This window comes from Triturus cristatus, chromosome 10 (genome assembly GCF_964204655.1).
Source record: "Triturus cristatus chromosome 10, aTriCri1.1, whole genome shotgun sequence".
Taxonomy (NCBI): Eukaryota; Metazoa; Chordata; class Amphibia; order Caudata; family Salamandridae; genus Triturus; species Triturus cristatus.
In genome coordinates this window covers 1,053,106,602-1,053,131,157 of record NC_140593.1, presented here as the reverse complement: position 1 = coordinate 1,053,131,157, position 24,556 = coordinate 1,053,106,602, and the positions used below count along the sequence as shown (strand labels likewise).

The 24,556-nt window shown below is 45.7% G+C and overlaps 1 protein-coding gene across 1 annotated transcript in view; it reads left to right on the top strand.

The window, feature by feature from the left end:
• Positions 1 to 16,789, top strand: part of WIPI2 (WD repeat domain, phosphoinositide interacting 2) — a 226,701-nt gene extending 209,912 nt beyond the window's left edge. The window contains exons 11-12 of the mRNA XM_085629180.1: positions 13,739 to 13,869; positions 14,707 to 16,789. Coding sequence (XP_085485306.1) covers positions 13,739 to 13,869; positions 14,707 to 14,819 — 244 coding nt within the window. The 3' untranslated portion in view covers positions 14,820 to 16,789. The remainder of the gene's footprint in view (positions 1 to 13,738; positions 13,870 to 14,706) is intronic.
• Positions 16,790 to 24,556: the final 7,767 nt, after the last annotated feature.

Here is a 24,556-nt window from a genome sequence, read left to right as displayed (position 1 = left end):
TATATCAATTGTTTTACAGATTAAGATGGTGTATATATTTATCTGTGAACCTCCGAGCCTCTGTATCTAGGTGTGCACGTACAAGGGTGCACGTACAACACCCACATAAAAATAACGGCGGCACGCATTCTAATCTGAAGGTGATAGAGAGTGAGGGAAGGCAAAGATCAGCTCACGGTCTCATTAAAGACATCCCTGTTTGATGCCTTCCCTGACTAATGCTGTCAATTTTTTTTAAAGCTCTCCATCCCATACAGTACATAGCAGCGCAGTGGGTGTGAAGCTAAACCCGCACAAGCTATAAAACTGTTGTTACAAGTTAGTTGGGACTTTATGACCAATCAAATTGTAGTTACAAGAATTTCCCGGCGACACCTTAAAGTTGTGATTTGGAAACCTTTTCATCTCTGGATGACTGGGACAAGTTGCTGGGGCTTCGTGACTGGACGCGGTGGCCAAGTCTTCCTAGAATCCAAGCCTTAAAGGCAACTATAAGGAGGAAGTATCTAATCTCATAGAGCCAGGTGTAACTGTGATCCGCATCCATCCCCTTCTGACAGATTTTGACCACCAGAAAGTCCGGTCCAGCATGTGGCAAGACCATATCACAATGTTTAAATAATGATTTTATGGTTTGGGTTTTACCATGCATGTCTGAGCTCCTGGAGCGTGTATCAGCCACAGCTTCATGTCTTGTGATTAATTTTGACCCTCTAATGAAAGAGCAAGTCAGAAGGTAAAATTGTTGAAAGGGTCCAACCTCTAGGCCTTGTCTGAGCTCACTCTAGCACCAGTCCGCCCCATCTAATAGGATTGGATGTACTGTTTAGATTTTAGATTCCTATTGTGCTCTAACGTTGCATTTTGGTCTTTTTTTCATGAACTCATAAGTTATTATCCCTTATCTTTATGGTGCCCTTTTTTATTATTGCAGTTAGCTATTTATTGTGTGAGAGCTCAGCCATGCTTTACATGAAGATTTAGGTTTTTCTCTTCCTTATATTAACCATCCAACTTCCTACAGATATTCTGTACTTCTCTGTCCAGATGCATTTTTATCTCCATAAAAAACTCAATAATGTTTCACAAAGTACTGGAGGAGAGATACACATGTTTATTTTTAAACACCAACACAAGGAAATGTGTTCCTGTACCCATGAAAACCATGGCATTAAAACACTACTTTGCAAAACCTGAATCAGTCCATCATGAATTCTTCCACCTTATGACTCTTAGACTTAGGAGAATTAGGTAAGATCTGTGGACCTCTGTAATGTTTTCTTTAGCTTCTTTCACATAATCATTAATGGAGAACATAGAAAATACCTTTGCTGTCCATAAGAATTCTATATTCTGCTAAAAGTACGTACAGTCCTGCTTAAATTTTGCTCTTCGAATGTTAAAGTGAGTCATGGAGTTAGGCCGGACACCAAATGTGGGGCGGACTCATTGCCACGCGCAAAGTTTCAACAATCTATTGATTCTACCTCCATGTACGATCCTTCCAGGAATTTGTGCACCCAGTAATGAGTGAACGAAATATTGATCTCCTTGCCAGAAACTACTCACCTGTAATAAAGATAATTCTGCATCCTAGGTGCCCCTCTCGCGTTCCTGCTTGTCCTTGTCGAAACAAAGCCAAAGACTCTTGATATAGTTACCCAGAAACCTGTGCGCTGAACCAAGTGGATTGACTTTGGATGTGTCTACAGCCGTGGTGGGGCATTGGAACCCGATACCCCACTTGAGGAGCGTCTCTCCCTGTGGCTCTCTCTACTCTGGAGTGATCTCATGGAAAAATGCTCGGTGAGCACAGTTGTTTCTGCTCTATCTGTCCCCGAGACATTTGTTCTGCTCCCATGGGACTGCAGGAGTAGTAGAAGTTGAGGCTGTTATAAGCTGGAGATGGGGAACCATACTTTGGTGTACTTACCACTTGATATATCTGGACCAAGGAACACCCAGAGCTGATTCTGATTTTTAGACCAAAATCCAGGCGTGCTTGAAGGATGCTGATGGTTATAACTTAACTTCCTATTTTGTTGCAGGAGAAATTGTAAATTATGTTCAAGGTCTGCTTCGTACCATGCAAGAGGACAGCAGTTGGAGCATGCACATTTATTTAAGTAGTCTTGATTTTCTTAATCTTTATGTTAGGACAATCTATAAATGACTCCTTGATGTATATGTAGATGACTGTGCACTGCAAGCAGAGAATCGGGCCAGGAGATTAGATGTTAATTCGAGCAACCTATTTTTTCAGCTATCGCCAGATTTAAGCCAGGAGATTCTTTTTTCAACAGTGCTGAAGAGTCCGCACTATAGCATTATATAAGCTATATTCCCTTTAAGCTCTATAGCTGGGGAAAAAGACCCAATTCTAACTATCCGCGATGTTGAGTAAACAATTCGAACATCGTGCATATGTGCTGCCCTGAACACACAGGTTTCAATTACAGCGGATGTTGCTGGCAATAGATGAGCAATATGTTATGGATATGGGTAAACTTTTTTATTACGTTTTTGTTGCCATGGAAGTTGCTTGTGTTTGTATAGCTGGGGCTTCATTAAATCCAGATCCCTCTCTTATCCGTGTCTATCCAGACTCTTGTCAATGTATCATTTTGAGGGGAATGTATGTGGGTAAAATGGCGAGGAATTGGGGAGCCATGGTCTGAACACCTGTGGGTAACTGAGTATCTAGACTGAAACCTTGAGTTTTAATCCGGCAGCAGGCAGGGGTATTATTATGGAAAATTGTTAGGTGGGATGGTAGGTAGGCTTTCTATAACAAAGGACGGCCCATCATAACTAATGAATTATTGTATTGCTTTATGCAGTAATGTTGATGCTCCAAATGAAATCTTAAGGGCACCTGATTTATTCGATTTGTAATTAAGTATTCATTTAAATATTGCAGCTGTCTCTTATGTATCATTCTCTCCTCAGTGGGAAAAAAATGAGTCTTGCCGCATTCTGCTCGATGCACATCCTTTGCTCAACATCTCAACATTACATTTCTTCAGTTGCCAGGAGAGCCTAAAGTTTTCACGACATTTGATTTGAGATCAGATTACCACATATTCATTTGAATCCTGAGTCAGGAGAATTGATGTATTTTATAAACAGAGGTTCTGAATCAGGTCAAGGTGATGCTGTTTGAACTAGCATTTGGAGATGTCACAGGTTTTAAGGTCATGAATTTGTACTTGCGGCTTCCAGAACAAAATATTTGTTTTAGCTCAGAACAAGTAATCACATGTTATCACATACATGTGATAAGCTTGTGTGGGTGGATGAGACCCACGTGAGTTACTAAAGGGATATTATTTCAGACGGTATGGGGCCCAAAGAATCATTGGTCAAGGCCTTTATGGCAAGAGCATTGTCCAAAGAACCGGGAGGTGTTGATTTAGTTCTGTTCCATTTCTGAATATTCTACCAGTTTAAATATGTTCCATAAAATGTGCTCTAAGGAAGTTGTAAATGGGATGGAAGTATTGTTGGTCGGATGAACAACAAAATGTGTTTAAAGAGGATAAGAAGCAAATGCAGGATACTTCTGATGGTTGAGTTTTATCCTGCTAAATGACCATAAACGTACCCTGGTGCATACATTCTACACGAGCAAGTGAGGATTTGACAGCATGCATGGCACATTTTCAGTTCAAATAGCAGGAGAGCCGCAGGGTGGTCTTGTAAGAATTTCTGTTTTTAGTGATGAGATGAGTAGTGGCGATTGAATAGGAAGAAAATGTGGCTCAGGTGTCTGATTTACAGGGCTAAACTTTGACAATCATGGAAGAGGCGTTGGCTTCCTTATTTCTCTGTGCCTTTAGGTGGTCACTTTGCTCTTGTGGCTTAATTGTGAATAACATATAGAGAATTGCTCTCCCAGCACACATCAGTACGTAGATATTGAAGGCAGGCCACCTAGCTCCGAAATCGTACCTGAGGTGTGGCTCAGTGACATCCATTCTGCTAGGGACTGATACCACAGCGAGGATGCATTATCTCAGCAAACCAGGGGGAACCCAACCCCATCCTCTGAAGGGAAGTGTTGATGATGTAGCACTTGTCTCTGTCAAGGGACACATCATTGACCACGGTCCATCTCCCACAACTGAAAAGTGGAAGAGCTCGGCAAACCCCTTTCAAAGAGCATAAGAGGGCGCACGACAATGCAGTGGTTTGGGCAGGCATCTGCATATGGTTAGCTTTGCTGTAAGCTTGCTGAAGGAGAATACTTAACTTTTTCGTTATTTAATTCACTTATGCCTGATAAAACCCTCACAGTGTAGTACACCTCACACAGCAAATGAGATAACTGTAAATTGACTTTCCATAAGTTGGTTCTCCAGGGTCCACTGTCAAGGAAGAATCTGTCTTCAGATGAACAGGTGGTTGGTGTTGCACAGCAAAGAGGGCTGGGGTTCAGCACAAACTGCAGATAATATGTGCACCTGTGATAAGAAAGATTGATGTCTGAAGCAGATAACCACTGCAAGAACTAGACTGACATGAACTGAACCACCTTTTTTCGTGGAGCTGTCGGGAACCCAGTGCATTGCCACATTTGCTCTCATGTTGCAGATCCTATGCTAGGTTCAAACTGGAATGGCACGGTGAGCAAAAAAACGATGGATTTAGGCCCAGATTTCTGTACTGGGGTGAATGTATGACATTGTTCTGCATTCTGTCCATCAACTGTTGTTTTTGCATTTGTCACCCCGAGTGGGACGGGTTTGCCCAGACGTGGGTCCCGTGCTCTCCATGCCACTGGAATCAAGCTATCCTGGCTGAAGAGGGGTGAAACCCCGAAACCGGTCCTAGGATGCTTGTTTCCAGTCCAGGGAGGACCTGGCTTGGCAGTTCGGACTGGACTGTTCCCATGAGGCACAGGGTCAAGATTTGCATATGGCTAGGTTCAAACTGGAATGGCATGGTGAGCAAAAAACGATGGATTTAGGGCCAGATTTCTGTACTGGGGTGAATGTATGACATTGTTCTGCATTCTGTCCATCAACTGTTGTTTTTGCCTTTGTAGTGCGACCCCCAGCCTCTGCTGCTAGCAGCAGATGGCAGTCCCCGGTGCAAACCCACACTTTGGGCGGGAGAACCGGCCGGAAAACTTAGTAAGAATAGGAGGTATGCCCACCTTCACCAACTCCACCCCTCAGGTGGAAGAGGTGAAGTAAAGCACACTTTTGCAGCGTGAATCTTTCTGGATTCACTATGCTGTGCATTATTCCGCGATCTTGTGGTTGGGTCCGGATTCGTAGTCTTTTCTTTGTTTTTTTTTTTTTTTTTTTTTTGTAGCCCAGGTGGGCGTCGACGTCCACCATTTGGTGCACCTCCCGTGACGTCGTCGTGCTTCCTGCGGAAGTCCCACCTTTGGGGCGCCATCTTCAGATTCTTTTTTCCGCCGTTGGGTCTGGATCGTCATCGGGAAGCTCCAGAAGTTCACTCGGAGGAAGAAGGAAGAAAAGCGAGTTTCATCGATAGAATCAAGAGAAGACATCAGGAAAGAACAGATTTCGACAGGAACGCGAAGAAAGAAGACCAGCGAGCCTTTTTCTTCGACAACCTTGGAGAATGCACGCTCAGAGACCCTGAGCGAAATGGACAAGACGCCATTCAAGTTCTGCCCAAACTGCCACCACAAGTTCGCGCAGAAAGACCTGCATCCGGTCTGCAACCTCTGCCTACCGGTGGATCATCAGAGTATCGACTGCAACGCCTGCTCAGTCTTCGCGCCGAAGACACTCAGGGTGAGAGAGAGGCAGAGGAGAGCCAACGCCAACATGGAGGGCCAAGGAAAACCCCCGACACTCTACGCGCTGGGCCTCGACACGGACGACGAGGACAACGTCGCCGAGGCAGCCGAAAACTTCACGGTCGTAGAGACCGACAAGAAGAAAGAAGACGAGGTAAGAGAATCGTCGAGCGCAAATCAAAAAACACCTCGAAAACACGAGGGTGACTCGAGAAAAACTGAGTCAAGGTCCACGAAGGGAGCCCCGGCGCCGAAAACTTCGACGTCCAAAGGGGGAACTTCGGACAAAAGGCCCAGCGGATCCTTACAAAAGGACTCCCTGGCGCAGAAAGACGCCGAAAGGCAAGGGTCGTCGAAATCATCCCATGAAACGGGCCGATCGACGCAGAAAGAGCGTTCGACGTCGACGCAAGTTTCATCGAAAAGGCCCGCGGTCGACGCCGAAAGCATCTCCGAAATGGAGAAAAAGAAGAGGCGGCTCGAGGCCGAAATGGAGAACATCCTTCAAAGGAAGAAGGAGTTCGACGCCAGGATGAAGGAATTCAAGATTCCAACGGTTTCAGCGGCGGATGTCGTCGAAGTCGAGGAGGAGTTCGACGCCGAAGGGCTGACAAGGGACCTCGAAGAGGAAGAGGAGCCCTATTATGAGGAAGAAGCCGAGGAAGAAGACCAACAATCGTTCTTCGAATCGGCGACATCTACCGGCAACGACGTCGAATGGCAAGATCTCGACACCGAAAACCCGGAGGAGGCCGTGGACACGTACCCCTCGAGGCCTTCGCCACCAGACGACATCGGGGTGTACAATATGGTGGTGAAGAGCGCAGCAATGGCCTTCGGCGTCAAGCTCGACGAGGAGAGGCCGAAAGCAGATTTTCTCGTCGAAACACTGCTCCCCATCCAGACTAGGAGCCAGTTCCTCCCCATGCTACAAAGCGTGATGAACCAGGGGAGAGAAGCCTTCAAGGAGCCTGCCACCTGTCGGTCGATCACGCCCAGGACAGAGAAAAAGTATAAACACTCCTCCCTGGACCCACCTTACATCAAGGGTAGCGTCACCGCAGACTCCATCATTGCCTCCACGGCCAGGAGAAGGGCCAACGTGCCAGCAACCTCGGGCCCACCTCCAGATAAAGAGAGCAGGAGAATCGACCTCACAGGCAGAAAGGTCGAGAGGAACGCCGCAATGCACTGGCGCATGGCGAATTCAAATGCACTCCTAAATAGACACCAGTACCAACACTGGGATGAAATGGGGGAGCTAGTAAAGCACCTCCCCGAAGAATACCGCCAGAGAGCCTCTCACCTGGTAGATGAAGGCAAGAACATCGCCAACTCCTGTATAAAGACGGCGTTGGATGGGGCAGAGACTTCAGCAAGACTCATGGCCATAGGGGTCACAGAAAGGAGGCATGCATGGCTAAGAATCTCGGGATTCAAACCGGAAGTGCAGAACAACATCCTGGGCACTCCCTTCAACGGAGAGACACTGTTCGGAGCAACGGTGGACGAGAAGCTCACCCAGCTCAAGAAGGAGAACGAGACAGCGAGGTCCATGGGGGCCCTGCAGCTGAGGGGAATGAGACGAGGAAATCCCTCGAGGAGACCCTACGGTAGGGGTGGAAGCCAACAGGGGACGTCGCACCAGGCGTTCCAACAAGGTCAGCAGGGCGAAGGTCACGGACAAAGTCAGCAGAAGCAAAGCTGGCAATATCAACCTCGGGGCCAGTCCTTTCGAGGGAGAGGGAACGGACGTGGCCAAAGGAGGAGAGGGGGCGATCAGCCCTCCTCGAAGTGACTCAGCACGCAAGAAGACGCCCACCCTCGTCAGGCCCCCAAGGGTGAGGCGCAAAAAGGTGTCATCAGGGGGAAGAGAAGATCCAAGAGCCTACGAGCATACGTCACCGGTAGGCGGAAGGCTGAGGTTCTACCTTCAGGAGTGGCGGCGCATAACCACAGACAAGTGGATACGGAACATCGTGCAGTACGGATACTGCGTAGACTTGGAGAAAAGACCTCCAAACAGAAAGCCGAAGGAAAGACAGAGATCGGCCCAAGAACTGGCAATACTCAGAGAAGAAACAAGGAAACTCCTGCAAAAGGGAGCCATAGAGACAGTGCCGTTCAGGGAACGCAACAAAGGGGTCTACTCAAACTACTTCGTGGTTCCGAAGGTAGACGGAGACCTCAGACCCATACTGGACCTCCGGTACCTAAACAAGTTCGTCAAAACACAAAGGTTCAAAATGACTTCACTGCAGGAGGTACTGCCACAGATAAGAGAAGGGGACTTCATGGTCACCGTGGACCTCAAGGATGCCTACCTTCACATCCCAATAAACAGAAGGCACAAGGGCCTTCTAAGATTCAACATCGAACAGGAACACTACCAGTTCACAACCCTGGCCTTCGGATTAAAATCAGCGCCAAGGGTCTTTACAAAATGCCTGTCGGCGGTAGCGGCACACCTACGAAAGCAGGGCATACACGTATACCCCTACTTGGACGACTGGCTGGTCAAGGCAAACTCACGCGAGAAGTGCGAGAGGCACGCAAAACGCGTAACGGACACCCTCACAAATCTGGGATTTTCCATCCACTGGGGAAAATCATCGCTGGAACCGGAGCAGGTAAAGATTTTCCTGGGGGCACAGATCAACTCCCTCAACAGTACAGTAGTGCCCAGCGACAGGAGGACAGATGCCCTACTGAAGGAGACGCAGCTCTACCAGAAGGGGCGAGCTCTGACAGTGAGGGCGGTGAGCAAGATGATGGGGATGATGGCGTCCTGTATCCAGCTGGTGCCGAATGTACGCCTGCACATGAGACCATTCCAGGAATGGCTGCAACAGCAATGGTCACAAGCAAACGGAAGTTGGGAGGATCTAGTGGTTGTTACGCACGCAGTGCAGGAGGAGATAACTTGGTGGAACAGAGACAACATAACAACAGGGAGAAGCCTGACACCACCAAGCCCAACAGTGACCATTACCACGGACGCATCGCAGATGGGATGGGGAGCGCACATGGACAACCTCAGAGTGAGGGGTCTATGGGCTCCGGCAGACGCGGTCCGCCACATCAACTACCTCGAGTTGAAAACAATACTGCTAGCCCTGAAGGCATTCCAGAGACACCTGTGCGGGCAGAGGGTGTTGGTGCAGACAGACAACACCACGGCGATGTTCTACATCAACAAACAAGGGGGGACACAGTCGTTTCCCCTCTCATCCCTAGCTCAGGAGATTTGGAGATGGGCCATACCTCTCAGGATAGATCTACTGGCAATTCACCTACCGGGGAAGGACAATGTGGAGGCAGACTGGCTGAGCAGGCAGACCTCAGCATCGCACGAGTGGGAGCTCAATGGCCAGGAAACGGAGAAACTCTTCCGGAGATGGGGGACTCCCACAATAGACCTTTTTGCAACACGCCACAATGCAAAATGCCAAAGCTTCGCGTCCAGGCAACCAGATCAGCAATCCAAGGGAAATGCCCTATGGATAAGCTGGTCGAGGACATTTGCCTACGCCTTTCCACCGATACCCCTGTTGCACAGAGTGCTCGACAAGTGCAGAACCAGCAACATGACTCTGATCCTGGTGGCCCCACAGTGGGCGAGGCAGACATGGTTCTCACAGATTCAAGAAATGGCGCAAGGCAATCCGTACAGGTTCGAGCGAAGAAAAGACCTGCTCTCAATGCAAAACGGGGAGGTCCTGCACCCAGAGCCAGAGACCCTCAACCTAGCAGCATGGCTCCTGAAGACCTAGAGTTCGCACACCTAAGGTTACCTCAGAGCACTATGCGAGTGCTACGGGAGGCAAGGAAACCTACTACAAGAAAGTGCTACAGCGCAAAGTGGAAGAGATTCACGGTGTGGTGCAGGAAGAAGGGCCTGCACAACAGAATGACAAGAGACTCAACGGTGCTGAGGTACCTCACACACCTTCTAAAGAGTAACCTCTGCTCGAGCTCCCTAAGGGTGCACCTAGCAGCGATCGTTGCCTACACCAGAGGTGAGAAGGGTGGAAGTTTCTTCAGCTCGCAGGTGGTGAAGAGATTCATGGAGGGAGCCAAAAGAATGGCACCCCCGAAAAGGTTGCCGCCGCCGGCATGGAATTTAAACGTGGTTCTGACGGAGCTCATGAAGGCGCCGTTTGAACCCATTCACAAGGCCAATCTACAAATGTTGACGATGAAGACTGCCTTTCTAGTGGCCATAACCTCACTACGCAGAGTGAGCGAGCTTCAAGCACTAACGCTACAGGAGCCCTACATTCAAATTCACAAGGACAGGGTAGTCCTGAGGACGGACCCACACTTCATGCCCAAGGTAGTGTCGGCGTTTCACATGAATCAGAGTATACAGATACCGAGTTTCTTCCAAAACCCGACTACAAATGCAGAAAAGGCCCTGCACACCCTCGATGCCAGAAGAGCGGTGATGCACTACATTGAAAGAACCAAAGAACTCAGGAAGTCGAAGCAGCTGTTTGTGTCCTTTGCTACTAGCTTCATGGGTAGACCAGTGACCAAGGGCACCATCGCTAGGTGGATTGCCCTCACTATCCAATTCTGTCACAAACAGGCTGGACAGGAGCTAACGGAGGGGCCACAAGCTCACTCCACAAGGAAGAAGGGGGCACAGTTGCCTTCCTGGCAAACACGCCCATCCAAGACATTTGTCTCGCAGCAACTTGGGCATCTGTGCACACGTTCACAAAGCACTACTGCGTGGACATTCAAATGAATAAGGAAGCACAGGTCGGACAGAAGGTGCTACAACACATTTTCAACGACCAGCGATCATCTTCCACCCAGCCACCACAAAAATAGGAAAACCGCTACAAAATCTATGCACAGCATAGTGAATCCAGAAAGATTCACGCTGCAAAACGAAAAGTTTCTTACCTGTCGGTGTAGTTTTGCAGCTTGAAGATCTTTCTGGATTCACTAGCGAACCCACCCACCTCCGCCAGGAAGATGAGGCTGGAGGAAGAGGGGGTGAAATGGATAGGATCAAAAAAGTGGATACGTACAGAAATATGGACAAAAGGATTAATCAATCGCCTAGGGTTAAAAAAAAAAAAAAAAAAAAGGGAAAAAAGAACCCGAAGATGGCGCCCCAAAGGTGGGACTTCCGCAGGAAGCACGACGACGTCACGGGAGGTGCACCAAATGGTGGACGTCGACGCCCACCTGGGCTACAAAAAAAAAAAAAAAAAACAAAGAAAAGACTACGAATCCGGACCCAACCACAAGATCGCGGAATAATGCACAGCATAGTGAATCCAGAAAGATCTTCAAGCTGCAAAACTACACCGACAGGTAAGAAACTTTTCGTTTTCAGTGCCTGCCATCTTGAAGATGGTGTGACTTGTCCATTCAGGGTTAGGAATTATGCGCCCTCCCACAGGAGGATGGCATAATTTAGGCTGTAGACACCCCAGGTAAGGTGCCCATTGGCCCTACCTGTCCTCCCTTAAAACACCCCTAAATCTAGTATTCAGGTGGCTCCCCAAGACCCAGAAACTAGTTCCTGCTGACCTAAGAAGGAGGATGAAGAAGACGCCTTGCAGCGCAGCCTGAAGACGCCTACTGACTTGGCCCCAGCCCTACCTACCTGTCTCCAGCTTCAAAGACCCTGCAAAGAAAAGTATGCCTGTCCTGCAGCTAGTGACCTCCAGAACCCTAGGAGGCCTGCTTGACATTTGATAAAGACCAAAACTCCCGAGGACAGCCATCCTGTCCCCAAGAAATCTACACAAAAAACTCTGGTGCCCTCCAGAACCGTGGGTCCTGACCACTCTGCACACTACCTCCGGCCTGTGTAGAGGTGGCCCAGCGATCCTGACTTGACGTCCAGCATTGACTGATCCCTTCTGGACCCCCCCACGACGATGCCTGTGGTCAAATCTAGAGGCACCTCCTACCACGATCGGCCCCAGTAAGAAAAACCCGACATCAAAGAACACTCCTGCACCTAAGCCCCTGGGCCTTGGGGGACTCGACCAACTGTGTCCTACGAACCACAGCATCTCCACTTACCTCTGCTTTCGCTGGTGACCTTCGTTCAGCCTCCAGTTCAACACCTGCATCATGTTTGTCCAACCGAGTTTCTCCATTGAAAAGCATTAGGTGCCCAATGCTGTCTTTGCACCCTGCACCTGGCTGCTCCTTTGCCACTGGTGGTGTATGGTTGGTGCTGCCTTGTAGCCCCTGCGATTGCTTTGAACTCGATAGCTTGGCCTCTGCAACTGATTTACTGACCTGCATCTACATTGAAACGCAATAGGCCGATCTTTGAATTTGACCTCTGCACCCAGCCGCTCCTGTGCCGCTGATGGTGCAGTCTTTGTGCTTACCTGAACCTTTTCCTCTGCTGACCTAAAAACTGTAAGTTGGGTACTTACCCGTGAAACCGCATTGTTATTTTCCTCCAAAAGTTTAACATTGAACTATTTAAAAATTGCACTGTCAACTTTTGAGACTAAAGTATTTTTCCTGAAAAATGTACATACCTTTTTGCGAAGATCTTGGTCTTAAATAAAACTCAAAACAAAGCTTATTTTTATAAAATTGGTGTGCATCTCCTTTTTGAGTTGTGTGTCCCTTATTGGTCAATGTGTGTGCTTTAAATGTCTTACACTCCTCTGTTTTAGGCCTAAGGCTGCTCACCCACACTTTCACAAATAGAGCGCATTGGGTTTGAATTGAGCCCTCTACACTTGTGTGGGAATCTCTGGACTCTGTGCACGCTATAACCACCTAGTGGTACACCACATACAGAGCCAGTTTCCTACAACTGGTATTACACAATCTTGCTGTGCTTGGCTGTAGGTCCCATGCATATGTGTGGCCTAACAGTGTTAAGCTGTTTTCGTGTGGGATGACTTCACCATGAAGGGTTAGGGGGGGGGGGGGGCATTCAGGGCCGATAGCTGTGAGAAGAAGGTCCGATTTTCAGAACTGTCAATCTGAGGAGTTGACGGATGCAGAGGAGATGATTGGGTTGTTATGAGATCGGAGGTACTACCTGTTTAGGGCACAGTGGAGGTAATGTTAGTGTGAGGACCACCAGGAGATGTGAATGCGGTATTTGTTTGGAGAGGATAGGTAGTGCAGTGCAAGTGAATCTTTTAGAAGTGAGAGTAAGTAGTTTTTTTTTTAAGTAAACTGTTAATTGCTTCTTGAACATGGAGAAAGATGATGGAGAGCACTGTGGTATGGTAGGAAGAGGTGAGACTTGTTTATGCATTCTATTGTGTCTTTGCAAGATTTACCAAAAGCAAAATAGTTGTTGACATCAGTCGCCATTGCATTACGTTTGCTAATGCTTCAACTTACCCGGAGTTCAAACATATTTTTAAATAGTAATAGGCACTGTGGTTTAACCCTATCCTAAAGTCTTACCAACATCTTCCCCACAAATACAACAAAGCGGGGAAAGATGAGTACTAATCGCGTCTAACTAGCCAGCTTCAAATCACCGACCAGTGTCTCTCCCCCCCCCCCCCCCACCCACCCCCTTTAAGGAATTTACTTGTACATCACTTGACAGTGTATGTTCTCTCCATCACTGTGGACCAATCTGTTACTGGTCCAAGATTCGATTGTAGGTACCAAATGCCTATCATTATTTAACAGTGTCCCTGCGTGCACCTCCGAGACAAATTTGTGACTTTTTGTAAAATATAGATTTTTTTGGGCACCCCATACCCTGCGTATTCATACACTACCAGAGAGCACGGTGTTTGTCTCTCCCCCTGCCCCTATTGCTCACTGGTTTGACTTCCTGAAAGTTCCAGTGTTGACCAAAACTTCTGCTGATGTCTGTATGAATTACATTTGTGCATTTCTTTGTCACATCAATTCTATGCGGGTATGTAGTAGGATCAACATTTCTGTGCTGTTAATAAAAATATAGTTGATCCATTTATTTAAATCCTTTCATTTCAGGTTAGATGGCAGCATGGAGCCAGCCAACGAAATCCTTGAATCTGCATCACATGATCGACCGTTGGTTACCCAGACTTACAGTGCCGCTGTGGCAAAAGGGACATTCGTACCTTCATCACCTACAAGACACGGTAAACCAGATGAGCTTGCGAAGTAATGGGGGACCTGTACTAATTGAAAATGTAAACATTGTTGAAGGGTTGTACATCTTTTCCCCAATTCATAATCTACTATTGAATGTGTTGATGAGTGCCAAATGACTGAGCTACATGTCAGCTTTAGCCAGCCAATGAGAAAGTTTGCTAGTTTAACTTCAGTAAATTGTTAGTGATTTAAGCTGTCCTGTTGCCTGACTTCCTGCTCAGCTCAACAGGTCTGTGGGCTCATGCATCCGGTTCAAAGGTCCGTGTTTAAACCCGTGCTCACTGGTTCAGATCCCAGCAGGTTCCCCTCATTCTCTCAGGTTAATAAAATATAAGGGTGAATAATAAATACACCTTTCATCAGTGCCTTCAGATGTGTGTTTGACATGTTATTGGCTTCATTTCTAATACTTAATCCAGATTTTACCATGTTCTTTCTCTAGTAAAGCTCATAGAATAAGGAAAACCAAATGTTGGTGATTGTGGAAAGCTGATGGCTAGAAATGATGTCTTGTTACAAGCTGTAGGGGCGACAACAAAAGTGACTCATTGTTGGCTGTGGGGATTGGAAAACTGCTCGATGGCAAAAGTTGGGAAACTGTCGATCTAGAAAATGAGATGTACTATGTTAAGGGTCAGACTATTGCGGCAAACACCAAGTAGAAATTTGATTTTTACGATTGCCTTATCTTTGCATTACCGTGATTAAAAATGCTTGATGACAAACGTTAGGAGCTAGAACATGGGTTTTATTCTGTTAAGACTTAGAAAATCTTGTGTCTGTCACTAACTTTGACAGTTGCTTTATCCACTGCCTTTCTGTAGCCTACTCGGATGACCTAGGAGCCGTGGGCGGAGCCAGCCTGGAAGATGAAACAAATGCACTGCGATTGGACGAAGATAGTGAGCATCCGCCAATGATTCTAAGAACGGACTGAACGCTGTGAACTCCCTCTCCTGAAACCAGGAACTCTGATCTGACATTTCTTAAGGACTCTGTTGTATTTGCTGCTATGAACTATTGACATGAGTCTGAAGCAGAAGAGAAAGACTGGAAAAATGTTTTAAGATATTAGTTGTAGTCCAAATCTCTACCCTCGCGGAAAATATAATTTTCACTTCAGTGGCTTTTAAATTTCATCTGTTTTAGCTGTGTTTTTGTTGCCAAAAACAGCTGTTCGTGCAGCACTCAAAGCCTATTAGCTTTGCATGCATTTATGTGCCAAGCGAGCATATAAAAGAAACAAGCCACTTTAATCCATTGGGTATCATTTTTTTAAGAAAAATGTGTATATTTATATATATATATATATATATTAGGAGACATAAGGAAGGTGCAGACGAAATGAAGGTGGATCCAGATGTAAAGGTAGCTCTCCTTGGTTCTGTACTGATAGAGGTCCAAATTATTTTACCTGTGCATGAGCTCGCAGGCACAATTGCTGATTGACGCGAGACTGTTTGTTTGAAATACATCTGGTTTCTTCAGTTCCTACCCCTCTCTCCTGGACCACTTTGTTAATTAAAATTCTTTGTGAATTTTGCTACTTGTGCAACTTTTCTGTAATGTTATATTGTCCTACTTTCCCTCCCTGTTTTGAATGGAACTATTTGTACAGCCGAATTTTAAGCCTTCCTACCTGTTGGATGTGTGAAGTTGAAAAGCTGCCTCCTGAGTATAAACGAAGATGCTGTTGGTTTGTAATTTAGCCTTCCTCTGTATTTATCAAATGTTTCAATAGGTGCGATTTGTTGTTGTGCCGCATAGTAGCTTGACAAGTATCATTTTCAATGTGTTAAAATGGCCAAATAATTATTGGACCACAGCGTAGAATTATATCATGCACTGCCCTTGACTAATTGTGAAGTAGATTGTCGCCAGACCCAGAAAAAGAAAAATCTTCATAAAATGCTATTTGGATGTACTCCCTTTCCCCGCCGATGGTAAAACTGATGTTTGGAATCTCACTGTAGGTTCCACTTGTGGGGCTACAGTGGCAACTGTAGAAACGCCTTCCATAGATCTTTTTTCTATGTTTACAAACCAGGTTTGTTTACTCAAATGGTGAGTCTTGGTAGTTTTCAAGAGACTGCCTTCAGCAGTGGATGCATGTGTCTCCAAGGTATGATCTGCCAGTATAATTCAAAATAAAATTTAAATAACCAAAAATGGAACTGTTTCAAATTCCCACTTCACATGGGATTAGCAGCAATAGCCAGAATAAATCTTGTTTTGTGCAGGGATGCTTCCAGGTACCATACTGTATTGTTTTTGTTAATGTTTTTATGGTTTACAGTTGGGGCCTAGTGGAATTTGCAAAAAATTCCCCTCCAGAAATGTTATACCCTTCAAAGATATTTAATTTGAACTTTTGAATGATCTAATAATTTCCAATCTTTGTATTCTACTGCTACCAGGAATAAAGGACATCCTACAATGGGACTCTGGGGCAGGAATTATGACCAAGGTTGCCCAGCCAAGGGAAGTGGGTCCAGACTCTGATTGCCCTCTATCAAACAATGAATATATATGTTCGAGGCGAGTGAAGTAGGCAGACCCCCCCACTTCTGACTTTCATAACCCGTACACATATCAAGAGCAGACTTAGATCTAGGAATCCTTTGTTCTCTACTCCAGCTAGCACCAAGGCATATATAACTGAAGAAGATCTGTCACTTTTCCGCAAAAGCTGTTCGGAATGTTTCATTAACTTTTTCTGGAACAAAGTATAAATAATATTAAAGACAACTGTCATGTGATGTGCCTGTTTGAAGGATGGTATAATGTCTTCAAGATATGTACATCGAAACTATCAACGCTCTTCGTGCATGCATGAAAAAGCTGCCAACAAAAGCTTGTTTGAAAATAATTTTATTGCATTTTTGTAATAAAAAACAATTGACTCTATTTTGTTTGGTAGAAATGGTGATGAATTTGCTATTTTCCCCAACCAGTGCATATGAAAATTTAACATATTGTGAACATGACCAATTCTAATAATTCTCTAGTTGTTTACTCTTGGTGGTGGGACCCTCCTTTTGTTGACCTGAATGTAAATTGATGCCATCCTTTGTGCTGATAACTAAGTTAAGTGAAATGAGATGTCACACCTGGCTCTCACGATGCAGTTAATTCAACACTAAACAATTCAGTGTGATAGGTGACACTGGCTAAGGAAAGACAGAAAATGAATTATGCTATCCTTAGAATGAAGAAATACATGGTGGACAAGTGCAGATAATAATTTAATGTCCCAAATGTTGTGAGGCGTATTCCCTGTGTTCAGAGTTCTAACCAATGAAGCCTATCTAATGGGAGTACTCATCTAAATGTTGTTAAGCTGGAGTGAGTTGGTAGTGTAGATGTTTTCAGAGGATGGGCTTGCATCCTCATGTCCACACTGCGGTTGTGTTGATCCTGATGCTGGAGTTGGAGTTGCAGAAGGAAAGGTGTTTGTACTCTTGTGCTATAGCTAAGTAAACGTTTAGAGGATGCAGACTCACCTAGCAGATGACTCAGCAGATTAATAGATTGGATATCAGAGAACATAGGCTGTAAAGCAACCCCAACCTTTCAGGTGCCTGCTGAAGGGAGATTGAACATATCTGACTTTGCTTTGGTGCAGCGCTTAAGTTGTAATGGAATGAGTGCCGGTGCCCAACACTCTGCTGTGAAAGCTGCAGGTTACAGTTGTCGGTGCATGGAATACCAATTCTGCTAGTTTTGAACCCACCTCTTTAATTGACTGCTGGACACTCCCTGTGCCGTTATCTCAATCTTACAGCTCCTTCTTTTTCCCTTTGACAGTTTTTCCATCTTTCTCTTCCCCCGTCTTTCAGCTTTGTTTTTAGGTATCTTTCTCTCTGTAAATGTCTAATACAGAAATAAGTGCCGGTTGCCAAAAATAAGTCCCGGTGCTACCCATTGACAAACACCGACTCAAATTAGGTACTACTTTGGTGAGTAGTCCAATTAGCGGCTTTAACTTGCATTTTCAGAGAAAAGGGGTATGTCCTGTTAAAAGCATAAATTGTTGATGAATTTCATTTCCAGGAAGGCGGGTCGGCTCCCTTATTTTAACACTCATGGCAGCATACCTTCTTTAGCAAAACAAAAACAAATGGGTAACCAGTTAAGGAAATTCCTTTCAAGAGATGGGAATAATGCATTGTAGAATCTTCATTGTTAGTCATAAACGCTTTATTGATACCCTGCTGCGTGTGCACACCCGGAACACCTTTTTGTATAATTTTCTTTCATTGACGCACTATCCTGGAATGTCTGCATCCATGATTGCGTATACAGATCTGTGGAGTGGAAACTGAACAGTGGCCTTATTTTTTTTCATGAATGTTCCAAATAACTCTCCAGATTATATTCCTAGAACTTCATTGCAGCATTCAAATGCAGAGAAAACCCCCTTTCAGCAGAGAATATGAAACTAAAAATGAAGCCTGTTAGGCTTACATTAAACATAGTAAAGAAGGGAGCCTGTCTCTTTAAGAACCGGAGCAGTTGCCTCTCAGATCCTGTTCTCTTTTCTTGTTCATGGAAGAAGGATCTTTGAACACCTGCTGAGGTTTTGTATACCTAAAAATATTTTGTCTTGACAGTAAAAGATTTGTTTGAGGCATTTGTACCTGTAGATACACACGTTGTGGATACTTCTCTTTAGTGTTTGTCCTGGGCATGTGCAGGTTGTTTTTCTTAAAAGAAGTGTTCTCGAGTCACGTGGTGTAGTGGCTCCTCCTACTGCTGGTAATGTGCATGGGCATTGGCTCCATTGTTGGATGGTTTCTTTACACCGCTGGTTAGGACGTGTGTTACCAAGCTCCAGATCAATGTTGTGGTGATCTGTTCAGGCCTTCTCGATTCCCCTCCCTTCCGTCGGAATTGCTCTATGTTGCCTCCCCCTTTCTTGCTTTGACTTGATACGCATCTACTCATCTGGGTCGGGATTGGGCAACTTCAATCTGCCGGGCCTTGCCATTCGGGCCGTCACTGTTGTTTCTCCACAGCAAGCATGTCTCGCCTGTGATGGAATGGGCGCCGTTCCACTATTGTCCTCGGTGTTGTGCCAAATACCCCTGGGCCAGTCTCCACCAGATCTGCAACGTCTGCCTATCTCTCCCGAGCACAATGTGGCCTCCGGCGATGCCTGCCACCCCTTCCACTCGAAGAAAACTCCTCAGTACTGTAAGGCTCGAAATGTCACAGAGAAGTGTCCAGCCTGAACCAAAACCACCAGCCATCGAGTAATAGGCCATTATACCAGAACCCAGCTCAGGTACCGCCTTGAAAATCGAGGGCTTGCCTCCTGTCCAGCAGACTGCGAGTACGAATCCCTCTCTCCTGGATCTCTGGCACCGCTCACACTCCAAGCACCCCTCCCACCAAGGGCCCAGTCGTCCAGACTCGAAGCCAACTAACCGGCTACCGTCCGGTCCTCCACTACCTCCTGGCCATGGTTGGCACTGAGCACACACTTTGGAATGACACCCAGCCTCGGTGCCGGAGAAGATTCTGAAGCCGACACACTCCGTACCGACAGCAGACCTTCGTTGTCAGCATTGACGACCCACGCCGTTGATTGTCACATGGAGTACTCTCCGGCAAACACATTGCTAATAGACCGGATTTACCACCATCTTTTCATAACACTGCTGCGCACACTATGGAATTTGCAGGAACAGTTTATGACTGGCCTTGATTGAATATACTCTACACAGTTCGGTTTAGCAGCCCTGGGGAAGTTGAAGGCTTATTTGCCATACGACGAAACGCGTGTTGGCTATTTGTTCTTGGCTGCCTGTTGTAGTACCGACGTTCTATGAATCACAGGATGTATGTGGAATAAATACTTGAACCTTGGACACTTCATAAACTGATTATTGACTATTTGAGTGCTCAGGACTCTTTGTTTATGAATACATTTACCCCTATGTGAGGGGGGTCTATGTTTTGAGGTTGCTCGGTAGCCAACCTTTGTTCTAGAGCACCACTATATTAATAGTATATTACCAGATCCCAAATATTCAGTGAGCGCTCTCTGTAAGCTGGCTACCCCTTCTTTTTGAACATGCTCCCCAGCACATGCGGTAAGAACTTGATGCCCGTCAGTGTCACATCCTCCTTCATCCTCACACTGGATGCATCCTCGCCCAGCCCCCGGCATCAACCGAGGATGGCTCTAAGTGCAAGCTCAGATTTGAGGAGGTACTCAACCTGCCACCACCGCCTAAAGGCAAGAGGAGACAGAACTCACCCACCTACCCCCTTCCTTCTACCACACCCTCTCCTGCTGGCCCGCTCTCCTTTAATTCACTATTCAGGGGTCACCAAACTCAGGGTTCGGGGAGCATAGTCCAGGTAACCCTTAGGTCCCGCATCCACAGGACAATCCCTGGGGTTTGTAGGATGTGGATCCTCTGTGGGTCACGGACCCAGTCCTTTATCCTGCCTGATGACACCACCTCCTATCACAAGGTCCTAGGCAGGGAGACCACTTTCCATAAAGTGGAAATGCTTACAATGCTCTACAATGGTTGAGGAGCAACATGCAAACCACTCGGGAGTCTGAGCAACAGTCCTTCTTTTATTTTCATTGTCGTTTGTGGAAATGGAAGGGCTGCCAATACACAGAATCGTGAAAGATCACTGTATTGGCAGTCTTTTTTCTCTTCGGATAACCCTAATAGAAGTAAAAGAGCGACTAATATTCTGTATGCTACAGCACTGTAAATCAAGGCAACTTTTGTCTAAGACCGAGCTGAGATGGCGAAGATATCTATCCTGTTTTATGATATAGGAGCCGGTGGTGCCTACCAAAAACCACCAGTACAGGTTAAGTGCTGCTTCCAAACCAAACAAATAAGGCACAATGAACCTTGAAGATAAAAACGCTGTTTGGTTCTTGAAGTTAAGATAATTCAGTAAAAATAGAGCTATATTCCGGAAAAACGCATAAAAATACCGGTGGAAATTTACATCTCTGACTGGACGATTTTTAGGGGGGGGGTGGGGGGGGTCTCTTCAAAAACATTGACGGGCGGTAGTAATCTTGAAAAGCTGTGACTTCCAGGCTTACTATTGGGATTGTCATGTGACATGTTCCACAGCATCCTATACGCCATGCAGAATTATTTATTGCCCACAATTTCACAAAAGGGGAATAGCCCATCCTATGCAAATGTATTTTCTCTGTGGGAGAAAACCGTTTCCCCCATTTACACATCCAGCAAATCTTACGGTGATCCATTTCCTTGCCATCCAGGAGTTCAGCAATTGGCAGGAGTTAATCTCCAGCTGCTTCTAGATGGGTCCAGTTTGGGTTGGAGTTTGGGTTTGCCTACAAATGTGATGTTTGTGAGCATTCCCATATTGCCAAGGAAATCCATGTCTTGGAAGGGCCACTACACCAAGCTCCCGGCCAACCCACAACGCCCAAGTGGGATTTTAGATTGCAGATTTCTCGTCATTCATGTCACTAAATGTACTTACGCCTTCCAAGAATCCCTCAAGTATGATTGTGGGTGGGATTTCTGTCTATATCGGGAGCCATGATCTCTCTGGGGGGCCGGATTCTTAAAAAAATAATAAATATTTTGACTCCAAGACTTTTGTGCGGAGTTATAATTTTTCAAAATTCACGAATCCTGCAGCCATACGAAGGCAATTCTGTATACCCCATTGTACAGGAAACAAGGTCTTGTTTAAATATTTTTTGTTTTAAAAAAAATGGGCACATGAAAAAATGGCATGAAAAGAAACCGTGTATGCAGATGCATAGGGTATAATATACAAATTATTATCTTTGTTGAGGGGCAATATGATTCACTCAGTGCTCCACCTCCTGCGAGTCATGGCTCCCCACTATGAACAATGTTTGTCAATAAATGGCATATTAGAGAGAGCGTGTGTATGTATGTGTGTATGTAATTAATATCTCCCCACGAGGTATCTTTCTTGTGGAGGCGGTGATCTTGTGTGTGGCCCATGGTAGCCACATTAAATATATAATTGTCATTACCAGCTAGAGTCCTTGAGACAACGTTTGGACTCCATCATTTTGTCATTATGCGTTTGACCTTTTTTCCGCTCCGACATAGTTTGTTGCTGTCGTAGGACGTGAGAAATGTACTTCCTTGTTTGTCTTGTGCACGAGGAGGAAATTAGAAAGTTCACTCTTGCGAATCATTACCGAGGCACGGAGCGTGCGAATGAGTCCAGGGATGCGCCATCCGTCTTCCTGCTAATCAGGCCGCTCCTGGGGGGCGGGGCTGCGGTGATCTGCATGTAAACAAGGCCGCGCCGCGGACGGGAGACAGCCCAGCTGCCTGACGGCGAGGCTGCGTGGGTTCTGTGGCAAGACTAGCTCAGGCCGTGAATAATAATGGACTTCATCAAAACAAAGTTATTCCTTCAAAAAAAAAAAGTCAAAAGCAAATGTAGCTCTCGAAAAAACAGACAATTTCGGAAGGATTTAACTTTGCCGGAAATCTCCTCAAGGCAGCATCTGCTGTGTCACGGAAATGACTCAGAAAAAGGAGTGACTGAAAAGAAAGGGATTTTATGTGTCCATTTTGTCGAGGTGGTAGCGCCCGGTGCCACACTCTTTGTTGGCACCTCCCCAATGACTCCCTTCTTCACGGATTCCCTTGTTACCATCCTCCAATGGTGCCCCTCATCTCTCTAGCTTCTCTCTCATATGCGTTTATTTTATAGCGCTACTCCTCACAATGTAGGCTGTCAGGGTGCTTTACATCACAGACACATTCTACAGAGACAATGAATCATACAAGTGTGTAAAACAATGTATAGGAAGAGCAATAACGTCATCCATACTGGTAGGCATCGCACGCTAAGCGTGTTTGGTCTGGAAAAACGAAGGGGCACATTAGATACGTTTTTACTATACGCAGGAATCACTCGTGCTGTGCAGCACTGGGCGAAAAGGAGAGAGCAAACAGTACCATTTGTACGGTGATATGTTCCTGTTGCTCTCTGCTCTGGTGCTTGTGCACCATAGGCTGCCTAGCACCAATGCACACACACTTTCACTATAGTGCAAGGGTGTTTGTGTAATATTAGGTTTTATACTCGAAGGGTACCCTTCCAGCACAAAAGGTAGTGCTTTTTGCCAAGTTAAACACTTGACCACTTTGTATGTGTGCCGTTCAGGGCAGCACAGATGGAAAGATTTGGAGCAAATAAATATTTTCTCCAACTTTACACCTGCCTGGAGCATGCATAATTTTTTTATGTCAGTGCTTTTCTACCAAAGTTAGTAGATGTTGGTTAGTGTCAAAACCCTTGGGTGAGTACATGGGAGTGGCCTCTGATGTAAAGTAGTATGTAGTGCTTCTTTAATTTTTGTAGGGCTACTGTCCAACAAAATTCATGGTTTGCTCCGGAAAGTAAGCCCCAAAACAACACTTTGCACCAGGATTGCATACATTTTTTGAGGCAAACCAGGCACAAAGAGTTAGCAAATCTCCCCCAAAAATGGTACCAATCATTGGGGTGTCATACGAGTACAATTGTATTGCCATCCAAAGAAGCCTTTATAGCAACCTTAGAATAATGAAAGATTGTGAATGAAAAAACAATAGGGTTCTAAACCTACGCCTTTCAATTTATATGCAGTACTTCGATTCCAGCTTGTAGCTGAATGTGCTATTTTAGGATTGTTACGTAAGAACTCAAGGCAACAAAAAGATCTCTGGGACAGAAGCAACAACCCTCTTAGCTATCTACTGAAAATACTAATCTGTGATCTGCATGTCATACGTTGGCGCTTTGCATCTGGAACATTAATCTTCTAAGCTATTGTATCATGAGTCAAACCTGTGACTAGATACATTGCAGATCTCTCCCTCAAGTGCATTAATCACCAGAGTTATCATTCCACTGTAATTATCCCCAAAAACATGACACGCACACAAAGATCTCCGCAGGCTTGGTTCAGCCCATCATGCAGAGGGCACACCCCGATGTTGGCTCCTGCTCTGAAGTCAGCACCGTGCCCTCTTTCGTTAGTTGTGTCTAGAGGTTGTTGAGGCAGTGCTGAAGAGCTCATGAGACCACAAAGTAGTTGCTGACTTTTGCAGGTCTTTTATAAATACTTTAATGCAACCTCTCGCCTCCCATGGTCACACTCCCTGGAAGTGCATTAGTGTTTTAGGGCTATATATGCATGGCAAAGGAATACTTAAAACAAAAAAATACCTTTCCTTCAAGCAAACTTGTGGGTGATTATCGAAAAAGGAAATTCTTAGCAGGGAAGGGCGGATGCAACAGTGACCTTTGTTCTGTGGCCAATTGTTAGCAGAGTAACAGCATTGTCATTCTTGAGTGCACAAGGTTGCCCAAATGGCCTCCTTCTTTGGGAGAAGCCTTTTAAGGGAGATGCTTGCTGGGAGGGTGACTGACATGTTGGTGGCCCTACACATCTAGCTCTACTTTGGGTACCTCAGAGATTACGTGGGGTGTGATCGAGAGTCATGGGATACCCCAGATGAGATCAAGCACTATGCAGTCTTTCTAGGTCTCACGGATGTTGGATGTTTACCTTATGTCCTCTGGTCTATGTGTACTATGCTGCCTGTAAAGGGGGATATAAATAGAAAATGTTTGCAATTTGGATATATTGTGTTCATACATGCTGGGTATTTT